The sequence below is a fragment of the Micropterus salmoides genome, unplaced genomic scaffold (genome assembly GCF_014851395.1).
Source record: "Micropterus salmoides isolate LMB-PRFRI ecotype aquatic unplaced genomic scaffold, ASM1485139v1 Ms_hic_scaffold_1, whole genome shotgun sequence".
NCBI lineage: Eukaryota > Metazoa > Chordata > Actinopteri > Centrarchiformes > Centrarchidae > Micropterus > Micropterus salmoides.
Window position 1 is genome coordinate 6,267,912 of NW_024040040.1, and position 21,641 is coordinate 6,289,552.

General features: G+C 38.6%; 1 protein-coding gene across 1 annotated transcript in view; it reads left to right on the top strand.

Moving 5' to 3' along the window:
• The first annotated feature begins 11,140 nt into the window (after positions 1-11,140).
• ahr2 (aryl hydrocarbon receptor 2) overlaps positions 11,141-21,641 on the top strand; it is an 84,132-nt gene continuing 73,631 nt past the window's right edge. Inside the window, exon 1 of the mRNA XM_038715410.1 lies at positions 11,141-11,622. Within this exon, the coding sequence (XP_038571338.1) occupies positions 11,564-11,622 (59 nt within the window). The 5' untranslated portion in view covers positions 11,141-11,563. The remainder of the gene's footprint in view (positions 11,623-21,641) is intronic.

Consider the following 21,641-nt stretch of genomic DNA (forward strand, 5'->3'; position numbering starts at 1 on the left):
CAATAACATGTTTTTTTGGCATCAGAAACCAGCTGTGAGCACAAAACTGACATATCATGACGGTTGTGAGCAAACATTCGTTTATTTACACATCCAGGAGTTACGGAGCTGCATTAGCTTTAATTCGTGTTTGTGTCACCTGGTGAATTTAAGTCCTATTCTCTCTCTTTTAGCTCTGTTTTTTGGTCTCCAAAACCTCCTGAGGAAAATGTCTGGCTCTTTAGCTGCTAAATGCTCCACTATGTCAGCCCGTTCTTATTCCCAGAGCTTCAGATAGTAATGCTTTATCACGTCATTTAGCATCTGGTACCAACGCACATGGCACACTTTCACAACATAGTTCAATGCACTGGGGGAAGCCCTTCAGCGCCATTGTTCAACGCTAAAAGTACAACTATAAATGACAGAAAAGTCTGAGTAAGTAGGTGGACAGGCTTTTGCTAAAGAGGCCAATGTTCGTTTCCGAATGTTCGGTTCGAACAAAAAGTAATTTAAGCAGTTATTTACAGTTTTCGCAGTTATATACGATTTTTTCCTAAACCTAACCAAACTGCAATGTTTCACAACGTTACCTACTAGTTTTATTTTGGAAGTTAAAGGGTACCCAAGGAGTTTGACAACGTGTCCATGTTCACCAGCAAATCGGTCTGCTGTTTGCCGCTGAGCAGGTCGTGTACAGAGGGTTTTTTACAGCTTTTTCTCTGAAAACAGCTGCCAGCTGTGGCAGACAACGACACTATGAGAGCGTTGAGAATGAACCAAAACAGTAAAGCTGTCTCATTGTTTTCACATTGTCATTTGATGCTTTGTTGTTATAAAAATATCCACACTTTAAGTTTGGACTCTTTTTTTCAGTCATAAACATTTTTCTCACTATATCTGCATCTGCTTCCATCTTATTTTCACACAAACTCAATCAACCACCACAACAAATGTCAGATTTTTACACAATGAGAACTACTTCACCCGAGATAAAAAAAAAAAACCCTGCTGCAATGCATTAGAAATTCAGTAAAGTTCAGTTTTGATTCCTCAAAACTGTTTCCCATCAGTGAACTTGAGTTTGCAGGCAGGAGTTTCCAGTGGTAAACACATGGTAAAAGCATCTTATAAAAAACAATAAAACCACAGTAAATAAACTATAAAGACACAGTAAAACAAGCCACAAACTGCAGGAAGATACAGACACAACTTGCAAACATCAGCTGATAAGAACAGAACATAAACAAAAAAAAAACATCTCTTTCCAGCACAAAAGCCTCATAAAGGTGTGAGACTTTGCATCATTTAATGTGCAAATTAATCTGACTAACTGCAGTTAATACAGTGAATGAGAGTATTTAAGTTCCTGTAATTCGTCAGCCTGAAGGTCAAACTGGGGCAGGAAAGGCTGGTTTCCTCATTTGGGTAAGTGATTACACTGTAAAAATATGCAAAAATAAAGTAAAACATGGAAAAACAGGAACAGCGCCGTTTCTGAGTTGCACTGTTCATAGACAGAGCTGTTTTAAAGAAAAATGACTCATATTTTTGTGATTTTCTCAGTTTACACTTAAAGTCCCTGCATCCAGACACGTTATAAAAAATCTGTAAAAATTCTCGACTATAATTAATAACTTCATTAACATGTTTTTTTTTCCCCAAATAAAAAGTCAAAAACAAAAACTCTGAAAAAAGACTGGCAGTCTTTCTCCCGCACCGAGAAATTCTGGATCTATGAATGTGAAAAGTATGTGTGTTGTGAAAAGTACCTATACGATTTTACAGTGAGTTCATATTGACACATTGCTATTATGTAGGATGTAGCAGAAGGAAGCTGCACTCCAGAAACTGCACACACTACCATGTTTGCTGTGAAAACTGCCACTACGCTAGTGCAAACTGTCTCTGTACTGACATGTGCTGGAGGTTTCTATATTTGCTCAACAGCGAATGGCTTTTGAATTTGTTAAGTACCAGGGTACATTTCAATCTCAGATTTTAGGGAAGTGTACAGACATCTCCCCCTTGAATGTGAAAACACCTCTCCAGTGACCAGCTTTGCACACACACAAGTCAGTAAAGGCGAGGTCCGACATTTTTAGGGTACACGAGCGGAGGGGATCTTTAATACAAAAAGATTACATGCTCCTGTTTGGGTTTATAAAGCTTTACCACATTGTACTCTTTTAGGTCCTGCTGGAGAAACCCACATCCGAGCCGGAACCATGCCAAGATGGGTTTTCCTAATCGCTGAACATTTTGATTGATTTTGAAATCAATCATTAATTAACAATCTTTACTTCAAAAACCTTGTTGGTTCAGATTCACATTGAGGCGTAATGGTCTAATAAACTCACCATCTTTTATTTGTCACCCAATGTGTTTCTGTGAAATAGCATTAAAAAAATTACATTTGGAAAACTGAACATCAAGGTTTGTTTACAGGTACAGCGTCCTGGTTCATTCACGGACCTCACTTTCAAAGTCTATTTTAACTGGAACTACTTTTAAGTGAATGAAATATGTCCGCAGTGAGTTATTTTATTATAATTATAGTAACTGTGAACTGTTTCAGACGTCAAGATATCAAAATCAAAACTATCTACAGGGCTCAATACTCCTAAGATTGAGTTAAGTATGGAGGGATCAGTTAGAAGTGTTGGCATGAATCATCTTGATTAAATGATGATATTACATACATTTGAGAAAGGAATCTGTAAGCTAAATGTCTGACTGTGAATGTTTCTGTTGATCTCAATCTCAACGAGAGTTAAAGTTTAAGTTCAAATTAAAATGACAGAGCTTTATCTTCAAGCTAAGCTTCAAGAAAATGTGTTTTTGTGTGGCTGATAAAACAATCAAGGTCATTTTAGCTGTTCTCCCCAGTTCCCAGTTGCCTTTCTTCCACTTCAGCCTGAACGTTGTGTTTTCTTGTTGTGATTTGATCATTCAGATACTACAGTGGCTATACAGAGTGTCTTGATGAGCAACAGGCCAGGACTTACAGCAAAACTAGGATACGAAGAATTCAAACATCAACCAAAATGCTATTCTAAAAGAAATATTTAGTTTGAAGAAAGACTATAAAACTGTGTTTACTCTTACCCACTCTAGTTTTAGTGAAACAGGGCCTCAGTGTTTAAAATCTGTCACTTTTAAAGTACAAAATTTGGAATAAATGCACTTAAAATGTCTACCCGGTCAAAATAAATAAGATTAAAGCATCAAAACTCACTCACATAGGAACAAAGAACAAACAGAAAAGCTCCTGTATTCCAGAAATAAAGAGCATTTTAAATTCCTTACTTCCACAGTTTGATACAAACCAAACACTCTCCTTCTAAAAGCCCCCATTTGCATCCAAACTCGCCAACATCTGCCACCAATTTACCAGAACACGCCTGTCCCGGATACGACTATTAACCGGAGCTGCACCCTGCCATGTCTCCTCCGGCTGCACAGCTTTCACCACTAACCAGGGCTGAAGGATGAGCCGCAGGTCCGAGCCCTTCCAGACTGGCCTGACATGGAAAATAACATGACTGCAGCGGGCCTGTAATTTCAAGTGGCTGTGACCTTTAATCAAATCTTGATCTACATCCTTTATCCCCGGGTCTGTCGGTGGCCCGATGCTAATTTGAGACCTTGTGTGTCTGAAAGTTTTCAACCTGATCGCTGTCCCGTGTTTGGTGCCGTTTCATATTTTGGAGACGTGTCAAAGCGCAGGGGACAGCCGGACGGAAACTTGCGCAGTTCTGTCAACCGTCTGTGAAACCAGAGTTAAATATTGTCATTTTTATGTATTACCAGCCTGGAAATATGTGGTTTAATCTTGATCTGAGATAAATTCTGCATCAGATGTTTGAGGTAGCAGCTGACACACACTATTAGCACTATTGTGTGAAAGTTGAACATCTCATTCAGACATATTGGGCTTTCACCTGCTGCTGTTACAGCCTCCACTCTTCTGGTTTTGTCTTTTCACCAGATGTTAAACCTGTTGCAGTGGTTTACTCCCATTCAGCCACAAGAGCATCAGTGAGGTCCAACGTTGGCGTTCCATTTTATCCCAGAGGTGTTGGATTGGGTTCAAGTCTGCACACCAGTCATGGTCTTCCACACCAAGCTGCTTTGTGCACAACGGCATTGTCATGTTGAGACAGGAAAGAGATAAAGACAAACTGTTGCCACACTATTGTCTATTGTTTGCTGTAGCAAGAGTGTGTAGCAAGACCAAAAGTAGATGGAAGACTTTATGGTAACGCCTTATTTTATGGACCTGAACAATTCCACTTTGTAAATTGGTGCTCTTGTGAGGAAGTTTCCAATAATAAATTAAAAATGAATTAATATTTACTTTGCGCTTTTCTTTCAGAGACATTTCATTTCTAATATTCTTTTCAGGAAACATCTTTAAAATGATTAGGAAGTTATTTGAGATGAATTCAAAGATTTTTCTCTTTCCTCTCCTCAGAATTGAAAACTGCAATTTTGAAGATACAGTCGTCTGTAAGGTTAATTACTTTCACATTATCTGTATTAATTATTGCGAGTCTTTTTGACAGATAAAAATCACAATCATCCTCCCATGAATTTGCTTGAGGTTTACCTGATCTGAGAACCAAATGTTGTCATTAGTGAGTAAATTATATGATGAAGTGATCGTCCGTGTGCAGGATTGCTTGTTTTTGATGCATCATCTGTCGAACGAATCAACATATGGATGATGGTGGCATCAGTTTATAACCCGCCGGAGAGCTCCTTAGCGTCAACTCACTGGGGAAAGCCTTGTAGCATCACTTTTAAAGCTAGGTGTAGAATATTTAATAGAAAAGTCAGAGTAAGGAGGTGGTTGGGGTGGACGGTTGGGCAGTGTGGGGAAAAAAAAGTCAACACTGAATGTTTTAATTCAAGTTACAGAGGTTAAATTAGTTGTGTAAGTTACAAAAGTAACGGTGGTAACGTCACATAAGTTATGTAGTTAACCGAATACTTTTGGTGCCTAAACCTAACCAAATTGTGCCGTTTCACAATGTTAAGAACTATTTTTGTTTCGAAAGGTTAACCAGACGTTGCATATTTATTGTTGCTAACTTGACCACGGAGCCTTAAAGATGCAGAAACGTCATTAGAGGGTACCCAGGGCGTTAAAAATTTATACCAAGGGGTGTTAACCAAGGGTACGTATGTGATGAGCTGAAGTGAGAATGTATTTTACTGTTACCACCTCTAGATCCTTGGCAAAAGCGTGGAAACTAAACAACATGTTCAAACACTCATATTTAGGAAGGATATGATCAATAATAAAAGCAAGTGAAGCTCTTTTTACTGTGGCAGAAAAGTGAATGAAGCCCTCCTCGTCTTGATGATCGATGAGGTGAGGTGCTGTTGAGCAAGGCACTTCCCTCATGCTGCAGGCTGTGCAGCAGAGATGTGACGGAAGGCATGTGCGCTTCCCCCTGCTTTAAATCAAACTCAAAAAACATGACGGCCCAGAAAGTTCACAAGTTGTAGTCAGAGTTTTGGAGCGTGTTTACTGCTGTGTAAATGCCACCTCCGCATGTCGCAATAAAACACTGTAGCAGCCTGTGGTGGCACAGTGGAAAGTTACTGCAGCTCCTCGGCCTGTTTTGGTGCTTCCAAATAAATAAACTGGTGAAGTTTTGGTCAGGGAGCACGCTAATGATGAGGAACAACGGCTGCTGGCTTCCTAACCTCCTCTGTTTTCTGTACATCTCAGACAATAAAAAACAGTTCTTTAATTCAGCAGCTGCAGCTAAAAAAGATCGGATCAGAGAAAAAACACCAAAAAATGACTGATTCATAATCAAACTGTCAGCCAAAGACTTCAGTCAGCTATTATCCCTTTAGAAAGCACTATCATTTGTTTTAATTACCTGCTATAAATCATTTTGTGGATGTCTCAATTAAGAGCAACAACCGCGCGGCTCTATTAGCAACTCCAGATCTCAACGCTTCGCAGGCACAAATCAACCTGTCATCCTCCTCAAATAGCTACAGCACTCAGCTTAAAGACAGAAAAAGCAGAGCCGAGCTGCAGAAACAGAAAAAGGCTGTGGCTCTTTAAAAGCCCCTCGTAAAGAAAAGTGAGTGAGCGCGGCTGCCAGACGCTGCGGGTCCGAGCCAAGCTGTATTAAAACAGGGTGTATTTTAAACAAAGGTTGCATTTTAATAAGGCCAGAGGGTGGCATATCGCAGATAGCTGTTGATTTTTAACTGCAGTGTTTAGCGTTAAACACAACGTCCTGCCATGGCAACATGGCTGCCAAGAGCTCCCCCCTCAGCGCTGCCAGCCAACCTGGAACTGTTTTATATGCAAAGCTGTCGCAAACTAGAAGTAAATTGTAATTAAGGGGAAGAATAAAACAATAATATGGCTTTACATAACAAGGTTAAAATAACTGTGTCAGAACAGCCTGTGCAGGTCTCCCCATCAGCATCATCATCACACGGTAAAGGAATAAAGGAGCTAGGCTAACCAGAACATGTAGGCTAAACTAAGGCTGATTAACAAACAGGTTAGTGGACCTGTGTGAACCTTCTGCAACTCTGAATATTTCTCCATCTGTCAAGACTGCAGCCTTTTGTTTATGTTTGTGTAGTGCTTGTCTTCCTAGTTCAGTTTACTCACAAAAAAACATGCACCAAAACTATTTTTCTTGCAGATTTTGTTGCTGATCTTGTCCATTTTCAGGGAGTGGCATGATACTTTAAAAAAAAGCTGCAGCAGTTTCTTTTAAATGTTGCAGGTTTTGGATAATATTTGCTTCCTAAATCAAAAAAAACCATTGAATTTGAATTAAAATCCCAAAATGCAAAGCTGCTTTAGCAACCAGCAAACAGCGTCACCAAAAGCTCCAGGCTTAATGTTGTTCAAGCTTATTTAATTCAAAATTAGTTTGGGAATATGCATCCTTAAAACCTTTAGGTGCCTCCTGCATTGCCTCATCTTAACACCCTGTCTAGTTTCATTTCAGTTTTGTGCTCTAATGTTGCATATTCTTAAATTAATTTGTATTTAATTATTTGGCCACACACAGAAAACTGTACTTCGCTGCATTTGCTTGCATGTTCAAAGGTCTACCATTCGTTTCAAAATACTGTATGTCTTAAATTACTTCTTATATTAATGAAGTATTGCCTTTTTGGATGAAATGCGTTGCAGTGCCTTTGTTTGTCCTCTATGACACTGGAGGAGGTTGAAGGATCAGTCTGCATCTGTCATACATATACTCTTGTTCCACCGCTGATTTAATTTTAATTAATCTTTGGAGCCAAAAACAGCGCTACAGCTTCTGTTGAGACTTGGTGCATGTTTACTTGTTTCCACCTGCAAAAGTTTTCAATTTCTGCTCCTTCGTTTCACTTTTCTTGTGCGAAATAATACAAACGAAACTAATTTTCCATTCATTTTACCAATGCAGCACGAAGGCTCATCTATGTTTGACAGAGCGTAGGAGGACAAGGTGACTGAAACGCTGGATAAATATGTACATGCACCTTGGCTGTGTCATGGCGTAATGTACACACGCACTTTAAACTAGTTAGGCAACAGGGGAAAAGAACGTGAACCTTCAGCTAAAGATAACCACCCAGCTAGAGTGACACATTTACAGTTTGTGCAGCCAAATCATGTGTTTTTACAATGTCAACCAGAAAATGACTGATGTTAGACATTGTTTTCACCAGATGTGACACTGTAGTCCTGGGAAAATCTCACAAATGTCAGCTTTTGTTTTGACCACCAACTATTTCAAGGCTATATAAACAGAGTTGAAGTTTCATAAGACGCGTCCCAGTTCAGGGTCTGGATCCCCCGAAGGAAAAAGCCCATTAGAGCGCGTCCTTCGGAGGACATAAAGGGAAAAATAATTTAATTAAAAAAGAGAGAAGACTTTGGTGTGGAACCCATCATTTTGATTGATTTATTAAGATGGAGCCCAATACATAGCAACCTTTTCAAGGTCCCCATAGACTGGGCCTTGACAGGTAACGTTGTTAAAATACCTTTCTGCTAAGATGCTCATTGGATGATAGAAACTAATCACAGGAGTGCACAAATCTGAAAATGGCAGCATAGCATTTTAGTGCGCAACAGGGGACACAAAAAATGGTACATAAGCCTGCTCAGTCACAGTCAGGTGCTGTAAATATAAGAAGAAGACAACTTTCTGTTGGCTCATCGCTCATCACTATCAACATACATGGCTGTATATGAATTAAGAAGTTCGGAGGCCTGTGGCAAAAAGTTTGCTCTTACTTACCCCGCATGCTCTCTCTGAACCCTGTTGTCCCCAAGTTCATGTACAAGTTCAGGGCAAACAGCAGATAAGTGGCAGCTTTATTACGAGGCCAGAAACCAAGAGACCATAAATAAAATAGACTAAAATAACACAGAACTTAATAACTAGATCTACACTGAACAAAATTATAAACGCAACACTTTTGTTTTTGCCCCCATTCATCATGAGCTGAACTCAAAGATCTAAGACTTTCTCTGTGTACACAAAAGGCCTGTTTCTCTCAAATATTGTTCACAAATCTGTCAAAATCTGTGTTAGTGAGCACTTCTCCTTTGCCGAGATAATCCATCCACCTCACAGGTGTGACATATCAAGATGCTGATCAGATATTGCACAGGTGTGTCTTGGGCTGGCCACAATAACAAGCCACTGGAAAATGTGCAGTTTCACTGCATTGGGGGGACCGGGGAGGTCCGGAAACCAGCCAGTATCTGGTTTAACAACCATTTGCCTCACACAGTGCAACGCATCTCCTTCGCATAGAGTTCATCAGGTTGTTGATTGTGGCCTGTGGAACGTTGGTCCACTCCTCTTCAACGGCTTGAGAAATTGTAGTCAGGTCAAGACCCCGATAAGGATGAGGAGCATGCAGATGAGCTTCCCTGAGATGTTCCTGACAGTTTGTGCAGAAATTCTTTGGTTATGCAAACCGATTGTTGCAGCAGCTGTCCGGGAGGCTGGTCTCAGACGATCTTGGAGGTCAAGATGCTGGATGTGGAGGTCCTGGGCTGGTATGGTTACACGTGGTCTGCGGTTGTGACTGCTTATGGTAGAGAAATGAACATTCAATTCACGGGCAACAGCTCTGGTGGACATTCCTGCAGTCAGCATGCCAATTGTTCGCTCCCTCAAAACTTGCAACATCTGTGGCGTTGTGCTGTGTGATGGAACTGCACATTTTCCAGTGGCCTTTTATTGTGGCCAGCCTAAGGCACACCTGTGCAATACCCATGCTGTCTGATCAGCATCTTGATATGCCACACCTGTGAGGTGTTGCATTTATTTTTGTTAATTTTGTTCAGTTAATATAAAAGTACCCACCTTGGTTGACATTGTACTTTAGGGCTGCAAATCTGCAGATAATCAAGCCACCGAAACAAGGTGCAACCAGTTGTCATGCTGGACAAGTGGCTACAAATATACCACACAAGATAAATATATCCATTAAAACTCTTTCATCTGTAATTAACTGTGATTAACAACAAGTCACAACTCTAGCTTTCACACCTGACCTTAAAAGACACATGAAAAAGTTCACTGGTTCCCAAAGGATAGGGGGCGACTGGGTCCTTGAGGAACAAACCAGTGGTATCCTTCAGGCAAAAGGATGATGCACTTCTTGATGCACTTCTCTCATAATAATTGACATGTTATGAAATATTCAGTCTTGAAATGCTGCCTGAATTTGGATGTTGCAAGGGAACTTAACCATTTCCTTCCCATTTATCTGAGTTGATTGTAATATTTGTAAAGATACATGGAGTCAACAACACTGTAATATATGTATTTATTTATTTTAATTAATTGAAAGGGTGTAAATGTAGATATATTTAGTAAGTTTATTGCACATGTATTGATTTATTTAAATGTATTATTTATTTTTAAATGTAAATGGTATTATTCATATTATAGTAAATGTATGTATGTATTCATTTATTTGCTTTGATTGTAAACATGTGAATGTAAATAGCTTTAGTAATGCCATGGTACATGTATTTATGTATTTAAATTTATTGTAAATGTGAAAATGTAAATAGATTAATCAATGTTATAGTCAATGTACACTCGAGTTCATGTATTTATGTGAATGACTTTTAATATTTGTACATGTAAATGTGATCACAAACACTTTGGTTATGTATTTTTTTATTTATTTATATGCATTGTTATATTTGTAAATGTAATCATGCATACTATAGTAAGTGTATTTATTTATTTGTATGTATTGTAATATTTGTAAATGTAAATGAAATCATAAAACTATAATATATATATTTATTTATTTATATGCATTGTTATGTTTGTAAATGTAATCATGCATACTATAGTAATTATATTTATTTATTTTTATGTATTGTTATATTTGTAAATGTAATCATGCATACTATAGTAAGTGTATTTATTTATTCATTTATTTTTTTTGTATGTATTGTAATATTTGTAAATGTAAATGAAATCATAAACACTATAATGTATATATTTATTTATTTATATGCATTGTTATGTTTGTAAATGTAATCATGCATACTATAGTAATTATATTTATTTATTTTTATGTATTGGAATATTTGTAAATGTAATCATGCATACTATAGTAATTATATTTATTTATTTTTATGTATTTGAATATTTGTAAATGTAATCATGCATACTATAGTAAGTGTATTTATTTATTTATATGCATTGTTATATTTGTAAATGTAATCACGCATACTATAGTAAGTGTATTTATTTATTTATTTTTTAATGTATTTTAATATTTGAAAATGTAATCATAAACACTGTAGTTAATGTATTTATTTGTTTATTTGAATGTGTTGTAAATATAAAATACATTCTTAATCGCTACATTGAATCTACTGTTATTGTTATTAGTACATTTCTTTTGTAAACAAAATTATTTCAATATTGTAGTCTAACCGGATGACATTGAAAAAGTCCTCCTTAAGGTGTTCCCGGATGGAATGCAGTTTCCCAGTCATTCCTCGTCTGCGGTGTCGGTTACAGTTGGCCCACATTCGGACCACCTTAAATATTTCTGCTCTCGCGTTACACGCTTCTTCACATGTACACACTCAAACCACCGCGGGAGCGCGCGCGGCGGCGGCACCAGCAGCCCTGTCAAATCACAACGGGGGTGACGCACAGGCAGAGGACTTACATAAAACTCCTCCGAGGACTTCTCGGGCTCTTTTTAACGTCGAAAAGTCATGATAATCCGGTGTGGAACTACTTGAACGTCGGGATTATGAACAGATGTGGTAGTTTGTTAACGTCTGGCGGCCGTTTGGAGTAGCTAAAGACGTTAAATAGCCGTTTTTCTCTCCAGCTCAGTTGCGAGCGAGACGGGGAACGTGAAAGCAGCCGAGGACGGACGTTCAGGGGGATTTTCTTCTTACCGAGCTGCTTTTCGTTACATTATTTTGTCGTTAATCGAGTGATGTGAGTCTTGTGGAGCCGTTTGGATCCGTTAACGTTGTTACAGAAACTAATCGGGATAAAGCCGCTTTCTTTGCCAAGTTTTGTTTGTATTCACCATGCTGGGGAACTCGGCTCTCTATGCGGTGAAGAAACGGAAGAAGCCGGTTCAGAAAATGTAAGTCAACAACCACAAACACACATAAATCCCTGTAATGTCCCGGTAATATGCATAAAGTATCTCGAAGTGTGTTTAACAAACAATGTTTTTACTGTACTTCATGATCTCGTTGGCACGTCTGTAATATTCATTGAATATCCTGAAGGCACTATGAGTGTGTGGTGACACTACTCTTTGTTGTTGCCTACTTTTACTGTAGTGCTTTTGTAATACTACAGTTACAAAACTGTGCTTGTGGTGCAGCACTGAATGTATAACGACCATGCCACATGGCATATAAGATGTATTATGTCCTTAAAAACATCATGCATAACGACTTTTTGATGCCTTATAATCGTTTTTAATGCATTCACACAGCTAATACTTTGCACATTATAGAGATGGTTCTTCTTTAGGTGGTTACAGCTGTGCAAAACATCCATACTAATATTAAGTCAGTATGCATAACTGCCTGTGTTACGTGGTAATAACACTTGCAGGAGGTTACTCTGTGTGTGCAATAGTAGCCACATTGTCCTTAGTTGAAGCCATAAAGTCTATTTTCTTTGCTGTGGTTATGCAATGTTGGCCAGCCAGACCGAGGTAATGTGAAGTGCTGAAGTCCAACAACACTGCAGGCCTATCCAGCATGGAAAAATAAAGAAAACTTGCTTCAGTATTATTTAAATCTAATTATACCATTCGTGCAGCTGGGCTTCCTAGACTGATTTGCACAAATGTGCAAATGGTCTAAATTCTCTAAAACTGTTGAAACATATTTTACTTATTCCTCTTTTTCCTCCAAAGAAGGCCTTTCTGAGTTTAATGTATTATTTATGTAGTTTTTGTTTGAGAGTGCTCTGTAGGTGGGGAGTTTTGGAGTGGAGAGAGTGAAACCCCACATCAGTCCAATTATTATATCACTTTCTTATGATTCTACTTTTGACTGAAGCAAATGTATATTTATACTGCATCTGTTTAAATAATGCATCTGTGTTCTGCTGGGTTTCTATTCGAGAGCCCCTGGAGGGCCCTAGACCACAATTTGACAACCGCTGCTGCATAGTGTATCACCCAAATGTACACTAGAAAAATGCCTTTTGATCTAGGAGAAAGCCGTGTGGGACTAGCCCATGCTTTATAGCCTATAGGCCTATTTTTTTTTAACCGAGCCGAATATATGGACTTTTAATGGTTCTGTAAGGAACCGTTTATTAATGTTTTCTTTACCACTGTGTCTATACACTGATTTCTCACAGGACTTTTGGGGTGTTTGTACTTCTGTGCTGTGTTTCTCAGTTTCTCAAGACCTTCTAGAACTCCTTCACCTCTAGAGGTCAATTTTAGAGCAAATAAGACATTAGGTTCCACCTAACACCTCCATAACAACACCACTAATCGTTGTGAGATGTCTATATCTTTCTACAGTGGACCTTCAGGTTAAAACTGGACCTATTTATGCAAATGCAAGGAAACCTTAATAAAGGTCAAAAGGTTAAGCACCATTCTCAAATTGTTCATCTTAGAACCTTAATGGTGCTCTTTAATGCATAAGTGTTCTTCCATTGACCTTTGATACTGCTGCAAAGAACTATTTACAAAAGTTTTCCATAGCATTGTATTTTTGTGGTTTCAGTTACACTTAGATCCATCATGCTGCTATAAACCAATTAGAAGGGTTCTCTAAGGCATTAGGATTTTTGCTAGTCCTTTCATGGAGAGGTTCTCTAAGGCACCATGTTTTTTGCTAGGTGTTATAAACCAATTAGAAGGGTTCTCTAAGGCATTAGGATTTTTGCTAGTCCTTTCATGGAGAGGTTCTCTAAGGCACCATGTTTTTTGCTAGGTGTTATAAACCAATTAGAAGGGGTCTCTAAGGCATTAGGATTTTTGCTAGTCCTTTCATGGAGAGGTTCTCTGAGGCACCATGGTTTTTGCTTGGCGTTATAAACCAATTAGAGGGGTTCTCTACGGCATTAGGATTTTTGCTAGACCTTTCATAAAGAGGTTCTCTAAGGCACCATGTTTTTTGCTAGGTGTTATAAACCAATTAGAGGGGTTCTCTAAGGCATTAGGGTTTTTGCTAGTCCTTTCATGGAGAGGTTCTCTAAGGCACCATGTTTTTTGCTAGGTGTTATAAACCAATTAGAAGGGTTCTCTAAGGCATTAGGATTTTTGCTAGACCTTTCATGGAGAGGTTCTCTAAGGCACCATGATTTTTGCTAGGTGTTATAAACCAATTAGAGGGGTTCTCTAAGGCATTAGGATTTTTGCTAGTCCTTTCATGGAGAGGTTCTCTAAGGCACCATGTTTTTTGCTAGGTGTTATAAACCAATTAGAAGGGTTCTCTAAGGCATTAGGATTTTTGCTAGACCTTTCATGGAGAGGTTCTCTAAGGCACCATGGTTTTTGCTTGGCGTTATAAACCAATTAAAGGGGTTCTCTACGGCATTAGGATTTTTGCTAGGTGTTATAAACCAATTAGAAGGGTTCTCTAAGGCATTAGGATTTTTGCTAGTCCTTTCATGGAGAGGTTCTCTAAGGCACCATGTTTTTTGCTAGGTGTTATAAACCAATTAGAAGGGTTCTCTAAGGCATTAGGATTTTTGCTAGTCCTTTCATGGAGAGGTTCTCTAAGGCACCATGGTTTTTGCTAGGTGTTATAAACCAATTAGAAGGGTTCTCTAAGGCATTAGGATTTTTGCTAGTCCTTCCATGGAGAGGTTCTCTAAGGCACCATGTTTTTTGCTAGGTGTTATAAACCAATTAGAGGGGTTCTCTACGGCATTAGGAATTTTGCTAGACCTTTCATGGAGAGGTTCTCTAAGGCACCATGGTTTTTGCTAGGTGTTATAAACCAATTAGAAGGGTTCTCTAAGGCATTAGGATTTTTGCTAGACCTTTCATGGAGAGGTTCTCTAAGGCACCATGGTTTTTGCTAGGTGTTATAAACCAATTAGAAGGGTTCTCTAAGGCATTAGGATTTTTGCTAGACCTTTCATGGAGAGGTTCTCTAAGGCACCATGTTTTTTGCTAGGCGTTATAAACCAATTAGAGGGGTTCTCTACAGCATTAGGATTTTTGCTAGACCTTTCATGGAGAGGTTCTCTAAGGCACCATGGTTTTTGCTAGGCGTTATAAACCAATTAGAGGGGTTCTCTAAGGCATTAGGATTTTTGCTAGACCTTTCATGGAGAGGTTCTCTAAGGCACCATGGTTTTTGCTAGGCGTTATAAACCAATTAGAGGGGTTCTCTAAGGCATTAGGATTTTTGCTAGACCTTTCATGGAGAGGTTCTCTAAGGCACCATGGTTTTTCCTAGATCCTTCATGGTGCTATAAATACTTTACAGAGGTTCTCTGAGGCACAATGGATTTTCCAAGACCCTTCATAGGAAACCCTTTAGAAAGGTTCTCTAAAGCACCATGCTAAGATGACTTGTTCTAGACCCTCCTTGGTGCTGTAAAGAACCCTTTTAGAACAACAGAGCTCCTCACAGTGATTTTACCAGTTTGTGATTTTTAACTTTAACAAGCCAGACGGAGTGTTAACTGCTCCATACAGAACCACAGGCCCGAGCAGAGAACCACGGCAGAACCCTGCCAGAACCGCGGTTTCAATGTGTGTGTGTGGTACTACCTGCATTAATCATAATCAGGACGTGGAGCGGGAGCGCTCTCACGCGATGTTTCCACGAGGGAGGAGGGAGGGAGGATGGCGTAATCTGAGCCTCGTTCTCCTCCTCCTCCTCCTCCTGCCACAACATACTTTTTTCCTGTCTTTCCTTCTGTCTCTGTGTGTTTTTTTTGAGGGGGGGGTTGTTTCTTTCCTCCCTCCCTCAACACAAATTAACATAGTTCTGTGTCACGCGAACGGTTACATAAGTCTGCCATGTTCTCTCGCTTTAGTTTTTCAGGAAAAGTTTCTCTGGGAGTTTATCTTGCTTTTCTTTTTTTTAGGGAAATGGTGTCGGGAGAGTGAGTTATGAGTGTGAGAGAGCGAGAGAGAGAGAGAGAGAGAGAGAGAGAGCGAGAGTCTGTCTACCCTGAGGCGCTTCACCTTCATGTTGGCACTGCATTGTACAACTAGAACATATAAATGTATAGTAATGTTTGTGTGTGAAGGAAAGACTTGTACATTATTAAATACAGTCGCTAAACAAAAACTAAAAACTTGATAGACAGATAACGCTAAATGGCCAAAAGTATGTGGACGTGAGTGATGTCCAGCGCTGATGCTGGTGTGAGAAGTTCATCTCAAAGGTGTTGAGGTTAGGGATTCGTTTAGACTTAAGTGTTTTATTCACAAAACATTAAAATACAAGTACAATCTTAAGAAATAATCCAGATTTGTAAAACGGGACACCCTGAAAAAGCTATCTGAAGCTTGTATATAGGGGCCCAGACACCAATAGTAGACATGTATTTGAAGTACTAACATATTGCCTAGATAAATAATACAAATAAATAAAGCACATGTAATCTATACTACTACATCCCTAATCCTAATTAGGCAGTGATCCAGAGAAATACCCAGATCGCATAGATCAACAAATCCAATCTGTCGTCCTCAATCTCTCTTAGATTGTTTTTCTGACACTACAAGGAAAAGACAAAAAACGGTGACGTATACAAACATGGGCAACCTCAGTAACATGGCGGATAACTTAAATGCCCCAAAAAGTGGATATACACTTAACCAAAGTCAACAAAGCGATCGCCAAATGCAATATTTACAGGGGGATATTTACGGCAAAAATAGGGGGGGGACAACACTTGCTTAAATATTTATCTAACGTAAAGTAAAAACCTAAGGTGTCTTTGCTTATATTATATATTCTGTGACATCACAGAGCAGTGACAGAATATGTGGTGGAAACCCTACAAACCCTGTCAGCACAGTCGAAACAGTCGAATCTCTGTGGTTTAGGTATGAGGCTGAGTGAAATAAAAACAGACCCAGCCTCTCAAACTAACCTCACAAGGAAAGGACTCAGATTTGGTCTTTATCAATGATATTATAAAATGTAGTGCTCCACATTGATCCATTAGTTGTTTAAAAAGCAGTCTTGTCACAATTAAACAATAGAAAGCAGCGTGTATAGAGATTTTAAATTTGGGGAAAAAGAGAGAGCACTAATATTGATTATTAAGTAATGGCAATCACTCCAAATGTAGGTGTTTTAAATCAATGTTGGAATACATAAAACATGAAAGTTAAGTCTTAGACTTGCAAGGTTGTGTGTGTTTTTATATTTTAACGGGTAGAGCTGAAACAGTTGGGCGATTATTGATTAGTTGATTAACTATAAAATGAATCGTCAAGTATTTTGCTAATCGATTCATCATTTTGAGTCCTTTTTTAAAGAAAAAACATCCAAATTCTCTGATTCATGTAAATATTTTCTGGTTTCTTTGCTCGTCTACGACTGTAAACTGAATATTTTTGGATTGTGGACAAAACAAGACATTTGAGGACGTCACCTCGGACTTTGGGAAACACTGATTGACATTTATCAATCAATCAATTTTCTGGACCTAACAGCTAATGCAGTAAGCAAGAAAATAATCGACAGATAATTCGATAATGAAAATAATTGTTAGTTGCAGCCCTTGGCTGAAGGAGGAGACTGAGGAACAAATACATTTACATTTAGAGCATTTAACAGACATTTAACAAGACAAAAACACCCAACTTAATGGAATAAACATTAGGTAAATATGTCCCCTGTCTCTTGTTCTGATGGTTAGATGTCAAAGATGCCAGAGAAGTTGATGGACTTTATGAAAATAAACCTAAAAACAGTGGTATTCTGTTATGACAGTAAAATGTGGAACATGCGTGCACTTGTGATTGTTTATCTTCACCGTTTGCCTGCAGATGCGTTCAAGTGCCATTTGATTTCTGTTTGACAGCCAAAAAATGTCTTGATCAAACCCATGCGGAATAAAATGGTCAGATGTTACTGCTGGTTACATGTTTTTGTTTAGTTTTGTTTTGGATGTGATTTGGACAAAGGTCATGCTGCTCAAATCACATCAGACGCTTATGACTGACATGTGATGGACACCAGTCTCCTAGCTTTCACTTCCTGGACGATTTGACAAGAAAAGCATCATAGCATCAGATTAAAGAAACATTTTAGAGAGAAATTTTCTGTTAATCGACCTCTCAGTTAATCGAGTTATACTGGTATAGATTTGATCAATACTGCTGTTAAGAAACAAATCAAGTGAATAAAATGAATAAATTAAACTGCAGTTAACTGAAGTTAAACACACTTTCCTTGAGTTTGTTTCAGCACAAACGCCCTCTTAACTCAACTGTGATTAATTTTAAAACCACAGTGTGCTTATAATTCATGTGGTGCTGTTTGCGAAGCCAAATGTGAGGTAAAATGTGAAATTGTTTATTTGAAAAAGCACAGAGCAGCTTAAAGTGACACATTTAAACAGAGTAAAATGAAACAGGAGGTAAGCATACGTTGCTGATGTCAGCCCTGAACCCTTTTTAGACATTAAAATGGTGAAATTTAAACTCTCGGCTCCTGAATTATCGGCTCTGGTATCACTGACTTCTGACTCTCCTCGTGCATTTTGTTCGATTTTTTTTCTCCCCGTATCATAACTCCAACAGGGAACATGCACCAACATCATATTTAGTTTCTTTTGTTCTGCAAAGGTGTCGTTGCCCTGTCGGAGACAAAGTGCCTTTGTGTGAATGCAGGGGAGTGTTTCTTTAAGTCCAACAAAACCCCACACTCTCTCTCACACACACACAAATAAACACACTCAGATACACACTCGTATACACACTCATATACACGCCCCTTCCAGGACAGATTTGGTAGATAAAGCGAGAAGCAACAACACTGGCCGCTCATTGTTCTTGCAGGGAGTTGTGCCGTCAGGAATGCAGCGATAGCCATCTCGCCTTGATTTCAGATATGTCGTGTTCTGGAGTATTATTGAAAGCAGATGTCTTATTTACAGGGAGGGAGGGGAAACGGGGGGCTTCGCCAGCCCCATATGCACATTTTACACATTTAATGTTACAGTTACAGCTCAGGCAGTCAGCCCACAGCCTTGACCTCGGAGACCTTACGCTTTTAACAGCTGAAAAAGGTCAACAACATTACAAAAAAGGTGATTTAAAGTGGGAAATCATACATTTATTGTCTGTATTTTTAGTCTTAAAAGTGATTTCACAGTACAGTTCAGGCCTTAATGTTACTTTTAGTGGCATTTTTGACTGTCCTGCCAGTTATTGTTCACATTTCTTTGCCAGACTGTCTAAAATTGGTTTATTTCACAGTAGGTCACTCCTACAGTTCAGGCTTGAGTTGTTCTGCCTCCTTTTGGTATTTTTAGAGGCATTTTGGTGCTTTTTATAGAGAAAAAAAATCATACATTTCTAGGTAATAACTTCAGTCTTTGTCCAAATTCCTACTGGGTACATTTTCTTTACCACATTTAATCTAAATTTAACATATTTCATAGCAGACTACTGATAGTTAGTTCAGATGTGAGTTGTTCCGCCTCTTAATACTATTTTTAGGGGCGTTTTTGAAATCACACATTTGCAGATTGAAGCATCTTTTTCCAGTCATTACACCCTCGCATTCCTGTTGAGTTTTTTTAGGGGACTAGTTGTTATATTTCACCTAAATATAACATATTTTATAGTAGGCTACTCTTACACAAGTTGTTCTGTATCTTAATGTTATTTTCAGTTGCATTTCAGTCCTTTTGAAGAGCAGATAAGCACTTATATTTCATCTGACATATTTTACTGTAGGCTACTGGCATGCACACGTTAAAGTAATTGAGATCCATGACTGTGATTTTGTTTAGACACACCTCATTAATAATTACATAATGCAGAAAAGAGATGTTCTGACGTGGTGAGATGTGTTTCTTGCAGCAGCTGTGGTGCTTGTGTTAAGATTTAGGACGTTCGGTGTTTCCCATACGTTCATTTCTCTCTCTCATGAACTCCGCACAAATCTGTCCAACACAATGCTGTCAATGTCAGAGAGCCAGCTTATAAAAAGGTATTAACTAGCATTTAAGGAGCCTAGCTAGGGCTGGACAATAAAACATTAACAATAATTATCGCAATTTTTTAAAATTAATGTTCAATAAATGTTTGACTTTATTCACTTGAATTATACACAAATTAGGACTTTTTTTTTTTTTATTAAGATGTTTATTTTGTGGCGGAAAACAGGCCGAAAAAAGCTTTTACTTAATTTGACTCGTGCATATTTGTTGACAAAGATTTTATCATAATTATGTTCTAGCTCAGATTTGTGAGGTGATCCACTGTTTAGCCTCTAGTGTTGACCATAATTTAGAGTTTAAACCACATTTAACCATCAAATTTACTCAACTTCCACTCAGGAGCAAAAATCAGCCTTTAAACTAAAAAAAAATAACGATTTGATACTTAACGTGATAATTATCGATATCGAAATATATGAAAATCTTTATCGTGATAAAATTTTTGCCCGTATCGTCCAGCCCTAAGCCTAGCTAATAAGGATCGCTATTGACCAGGCTATTAATTAGGGCTGGACCCGAATAGTTGATTTGTTGAAGATTCGATGGTTCGAGGGGCGGAGCCCGATTTGATTGTCAATCTCACAGTCGAAGCTTTTCAGCAAAACAAGGAGCACGCCATTTTGCTGATATAGGGGTGGTCAACATCTGATTTTACATAGAACTACTAGTTTTCTCCCAATAAGTTAATATACTGCCTATTATGATATAAATATCAACATACAGTGCTTTAAATAAACATGGAAAAAGAAAAAAGCTTTCAATAAATGTTTTTAAAGTGGGTGAATAAATCCAAAATTGTAACCCTAACCCTGGGGCGTCAGCGCGCACATGTAGGCGTAGCGTGTATTCGTGTTGTGGCAGAAAAGGAACACTTACTGTTGAGAGGGAGCCCCATCTTGACTGGTGTTGTGCCGAGTTGTCCGCACCTCGTAGGACTTTCGGATAATTTATCACTGTTGATGAACCACACAAAGAATATTTTATCGTTTTTAAACAGCCGGCTACTTGAAACAGACCCACAAGGAGCCGCAACGTGCATGCAGTTGTCGGCTGCACGGCATGCACGCAAAACTGCGCAAGAACGATGAATGGCCGGCGATCAGAGCAGAGACATTTGCTTGCAAGATGTTAGCTAGAAGAGAAGCTCCTATAACTTTGTAGCACAAAGATTAGTTTATTTCTTGCTGCTGTTGAGAGAGAGAGAGCTTCTCTGTCTTAGAGCCAACTTTTTTCACATTGAAGTTGAAGTTCCTTGTTGGTTTATTTCTTGTTGCTGCTGGTCTGTGTTTTCTGCAACTTCAGGCTGCACATTTTGACCCTCAAAGGCATCAAGAGGTTAAAGGGTGATAGCCTAGAAAGATTGCAGTTATGCAGGTGCACAAACACACACACACGTTTGGCCTCACCTGACCTGAAATCCCCAGCAGAATCATTAGCAGGAACATCTGAACTTGATTTAACTTGCTAACCAGCAGAGATACAGCTGCTCTGCGTGAGACCCACTTGTAACTGGGAGGCCACAGGTTCAAATCCCACAACAACCAGATGCTCTGCTAAAGTGTTCCTGGGCAGGACGCTGAAACTTGATCTGCTTAAATTCAAAAGTTTATATATTGTTTGTTAGGACTCTGCAGAGGCCTTTTATTTCATTTAATTGATTTTTTTATATTGAAAAATGTCAGAATATACTAAAATATGTCCGTCACAAGCTCCCAGAGCCAAAGGTGACATCTTTAAATAGCTTTTTTTTGGTCTTAGCAACAGTTAATATTGAATTTACGACCACGTGAGACAAAGTTAAGTAGATAATCTTCACATCTGAGAGGACTCGATGTTAATCAAACTTGATTGACATCTTTCCAAATTGGATCCCATTTATTTTCTTTTCAGTTTAACTAGTTAGCTAATCTTTTCAGCTTCATTGTTGGTATAAATGTGTCTGATTAAAATGACCTCCTTTGCCCTTGAGCAAGG